At 36.0% G+C, this 4,917-nt stretch overlaps 1 protein-coding gene across 1 annotated transcript; it reads left to right on the top strand.

Annotated features, from left to right (window-relative positions):
• Window positions 1–874: 874 nt before the first annotated feature.
• Window positions 875–4,273, top strand: inka1a (inka box actin regulator 1a). Its single transcript, XM_073825974.1, has 3 exons — window positions 875–969; window positions 1,134–1,179; window positions 3,229–4,273. Exons 2-3 carry the CDS (start codon window positions 1,177–1,179, stop codon window positions 4,150–4,152), a joined length of 927 nt encoding a protein of 308 aa, XP_073682075.1. The 5' UTR covers window positions 875–969; window positions 1,134–1,176; the 3' UTR covers window positions 4,153–4,273.
• Window positions 4,274–4,917: the final 644 nt, after the last annotated feature.

Genomic DNA, 4,917 nt, shown 5'->3' with positions numbered 1-4,917 from the left:
GTAGCACGGGTATATTTAAAGCAATAGCCAACAATTCACTGTATGGGTCAAAATGATCGATTTTATGAAGATATTAAGAAAACATCATGTTCCATGAAGATATTTTGTAAATTTCCTACTGCAAATATTTCAAAACTTAATTTCTGATTAGTAATATGCATCGCTATAAGAACTTCATTTGAACAACTTTGAAGGCAGTTCCTAAATATTTAGATTTTTTGCCACCCTCAGATTTTCAAATTGCATCTCAGTAAAAATATGTGACCCTTATGACTGGTTTTGTGGTCCAGGGTGACTTTTAGAGTCAAATAAACAGTAATTGTGCAACTTTCAACATTTCACACGGTTTAAGGACACCTCGATGCTTGTTTCCCCGCCTTTTTACCATTAGGCAAAAATAGCAATTAAAAGTACGTAGATAATAGAAGTACATAATTATTTAATTATATAGAGGCGTAAATAATAGCTATTATTTATAATAACTTATTATTTACCAATTCTATTGTTTACATTTCCGTGTTTATTATTTAGAAGCTGCTTTAAAACTATATTTTGTATAAAGCACTATAGAAATACAAAAGACTTAAAAGTGTTTAAATTACAAAATGTATGCATTATATATAGATATAGATAGATAGACATTTGCAGGAAATTCAAACGTGATTATCGTCGTAAATTGGACATTATCTGTGGTGTACTGGGCATTATTGAATATACTCATAATTTGAGAGGGAGGAAATGATCGCTCAGATTTCAATCGAACTCTGATTGGCTCCCGCTGAGATGATTTGATTGGACACCGCCGAGATGCTACGCTCTGATTGGCTGAGACGCGCACGCTGGAATGACACAGACGCACATATGCGCTTGTCTGCGGTGAGGGGCTCATGATCTGGAGTTTGAGTCACAAGAGCCACATCTGCACAGCCTGGATTGTACTAAAGGTTTTTTTTCCCTCTGGGAACAAATGTAAGTGCAAGACTTAATTCTATTTATGCCTCATGCATTTTGTTTATCTGATAAAAGTTACTTATGTCAGCTTCCCCCAAATGTTATTTATTCACTTATTGGTTTATTTATATTATACTTTTTGCAAAGCAAGATGGTTTATAAAACATTTATTTCTATTTCAGGAATATCTAAATTACTGGATTCGACTGCCATCATCTCAAAATCATGGTAAGCATGCCTTCAAAATCCTCACTTCTCCACAAGCGTTAGTTCTTTGTCTTGATAATTACCATAGATTGTTTACTCAGTAAAACTGCACTGATTAGACATCACTTTACTGTGCTGCACAGGATTAGTTACTGTGAAGAAATGTCCGTTGCTGAAATTTCAGCATATGGGATGACATCTGCACGCCGTGCCAATCTGTGCATAGAAATAATGCCAGCAGCTCAACCCTATGTGTATGCTGCTATTGCTGCAAGCATGTGATTATTATGTTTATTTAGATACAGAAAATACATGCAAGTTCTGTATGGGTCAAAAATCCAGAAAAGCTTTCCAAAAACAATCATGCATTAGGCACTTTGTGCTATTCTGCTGGTTTTGTTCATGGTCATTTATTAGAATTGAAAATGCATTTGCATGGCAGTAGCATTTTTTTTCAAGTTAGGAACTGATACTAACTTGTTAAGACTGTTAATCCTTGACTTATGAGATCATATTTTCCTGTTTTTCTTTGATGTAGCCTAGTATTTGATTTTTGTAGATTTGAATGTCTATGAACCAGTTACACTCTTAAATGCAACAAGTAGTTTGTATTAAAATGCAATTGAGTCTTTTTTTAAATGAGTAAGCTACCGCGCTTCCGTTTTTTGATTATGATTTGTGTATATGTTTGTGTACGTGCATCTGACAGCACAGATAGAAGGTGTGGTAATTACTCTATTCAAAAGATTTGTTCAGGTGTGGCTATTAACAGGTTTATTCTAACTGATGTGAAGGTGGTAGTCATCCGTCCTTTTGATAGTTGGGCGTGAGTGCGTCCACATCATGTGCGTTCGTCGGTTATTCGGTTGCCCTCTACCTAGAATAGAGTGGTTTTTCAGCTCCTCCAGACAAATAGAGCCATGCCCTCTCTAACAGAGCTCATGCAGGTCCAAGCCTGTCTAAGGAGCACGATTAGTCAATCTAAGGAAAACAAAATCAAAAGGGAGGGTGACCCAAATTTTCTATAGCCCTTTTCTTTTGTAAATGATGCTTAAGCTCAATTAATAATGATAATGATAAGATGTATAAATATATAAAATGAGTATTTTTAAAATGTGTTAAGCTTAATTAATCGTATTAAGCTTACATATTAAAAGTAATACCATTTAAAACAAACTTTTTAAAATGATTTGTCAAAAGTTTTTGATTTTTAATGTTTTTAAAAAGTCTCTTCTGCTCACCAAGCCTGCATTTATTTGATCAAAGTACAGCAAAAACAGTATTTTGAAATATTTTTACTATTTAAATAAGTTTTCTATTTGAATATATATTTTTAAATGTAATATATTTCTGTGATATCAAAGCTAGATTTTCAGCATCATTACTCTAGTCTTCAGTGTCACGTGATCCTTCAGAAATCATTTTAATATACTTTTTTTTTTTTTAAATACAAATATTTGAAACAGTTGAGTAAAAAAAATTTTTCAGGATTCTTTGATGAAAAGAAAGATCCAAAGATCAGCATTTATCTGAAATAAAAAGCTTTTGTAATGTTATACACTATACTATTCAAAAGCTTAGAGCCAGTATAAATTTGTTTTTGGCAAAGAAATGATGAAATTAATACTTTTATTTGGCAAGGATGCTTTAAATTAATCAAAAATGATGAATTTTGTAATGGTAGAAAAGACTTCTATTTCAGATAAATGCTGTTCTTCTGAACTTTCTATTTATGAAAAAACCCCTGAAACAATTCTACTCAGCTGTTTTTAACATAATACTTTTTTGAGCAGGAAATCAGAATATTAGAATGATTTCTGATGGATTTTATGACTGGAGTAACGATGCTAAAATTCAGCTTTGAATAAATTACGTTTTAAAATATATAGAAATAGAAAGCAGTTATTTTTAATAGGAAAAATATTTCACAATTTCTCAGTTTTCACTGTACTTTAGATCAAATAATTGCAGGCTTGGTGAGCAGAAGAGAGAAAAAAAAACTTTTAACTGGTAGTGTACATTTACATTTTGCACTCAGTAATTTTACTGTGTCTTTCTTTCTTTTCACAGTTGTGCCTGCAAGAGTCAAGCGACTGTCTGCGGGAGCAGATGCGTTATATGATGCGATCCCTGCAGGATCTGAAGCATTTGCGGCGGAGCTGCGCAGCGCCCCCTCTTGGACCTCCAGTAAGGTTGCGCGCTTGTAAGCAGCTGATAGCCCAACGGGAACGCAGAGCACGCTTGAGGATCAGCGACGCCAGTGAGGCGAGCAGTAACGACTCTGCCTGTTGTCTGTCCAGCTCTTTGGAAGAGGAGGACTCTACGAGCGGCCCATCCGCTGTTAGCTCACCGAGCAGTGAGCGGAGTCTGGAGTTCGATTCGGGATACTCTGAGGCCTCCTGGCCGGATGAAGGAGTGGTGTTACGGCGCACCAAAAACATCAGAGTATCTTCCTCCGCGTGTCTTCGCACCAACCAGCCTCCCAACACCCGAGTGCGTCCTAAGTCCACCTCAGACGCTTGTCTAGAAAGTTGGACGTCGTTTGAGACCACAAGTGACCCCAGCGACTGGACTTCGTCGCTACTGACGCGCGGACGTAACCGGCAGCCGCTAGTGCTGGGAGACAACAGTTTTGCAGATCTCATTCAGAACTGGATGGACTTACCGGAATGCCCGGAACAGACGGAACAAAAGCACAGTTCGGGACGCAGTTTCGCTAAAGACTTCTTGGTAAACGTCAAACGGAGGATAGCTGGAATTTCACGGAGCACTGATGGGAGACGGAAGTCGTCAGATATTACAAAACTGAGTAAATCAATTGTGGCTGCCAAACGATTTTCTTGCCAGGTTGATGTACAGCACAAAACACCGTTCTTTTATAAATCCCACACAGGTCTGAATGAACTGGACTCAGATTTCTACCAGTTAACTGCGTTGATGAAATCTGGAAGCAGAATGCCCATCGTCTGCAATGACATTATTGGGTACATATGACTACAGTTGTCAGACTGAGTGGACAATATCTCCAGGAGAGACTGATTATTTTTTTTATGAAAAGCTCTGTCCGTTATCCTGTGTAAAATGCACAAAAAATAAACACATTTTAAATTCACAATGCTTATTGTATTGGTCTTGGTGGCGGCCTAACTCATCTCAGTGAATGAAATGAGACTCAAGTTCATGCAACTAAACAGATTTTTTTTTTCCCCAAACACATTAAAAGATAATATTCACTCAGGCTGTTATTATCACAAAATAAACCCAGACAAGGGTGAACAGGGCCCAGATATGAAGAGAAGGAGTCCTTTATCAGGCTAAAGGGGTTTATTTTGTGATAACAACAGGATTAATGTACATTATATCAAGCTTACTTACACTTAAACACACTGCTGCTCAAGCATTTGGACACATTAAATTAATTCAAAATGACAGTTAAGACATTTATAATGTTAGAAAAGATTTATATATTTTATCAGTTTCCACAATAATATTAAGCAGCACAGCTGTTTTAAAAATTGTCAGTTATAAGAAATGGTTCCTGAGAAGCAAATCAGCATATGATTTCAGAAGGATCGTGTGACACTGAAGACTGGAGTAATGATGCTGAAAATTCAGCTTTGCTATTATAGGAATGAATCACATTTTGAAATATATTCAAATAGAAGTTTTACTATTTTATATTATAATAATATTTCGCAATATTGCCATTTTTGCTTTTTTCTAATTAAATGCACTACCAGTCAAAAGTTTTTGAACATT

The sequence above is a fragment of the Garra rufa genome, chromosome 20 (assembly GCF_049309525.1).
Source record: "Garra rufa chromosome 20, GarRuf1.0, whole genome shotgun sequence".
NCBI classification, from domain to species: Eukaryota; Metazoa; Chordata; class Actinopteri; order Cypriniformes; family Cyprinidae; genus Garra; species Garra rufa.
This window is presented reverse-complemented; position numbering and strand designations above follow the sequence as displayed.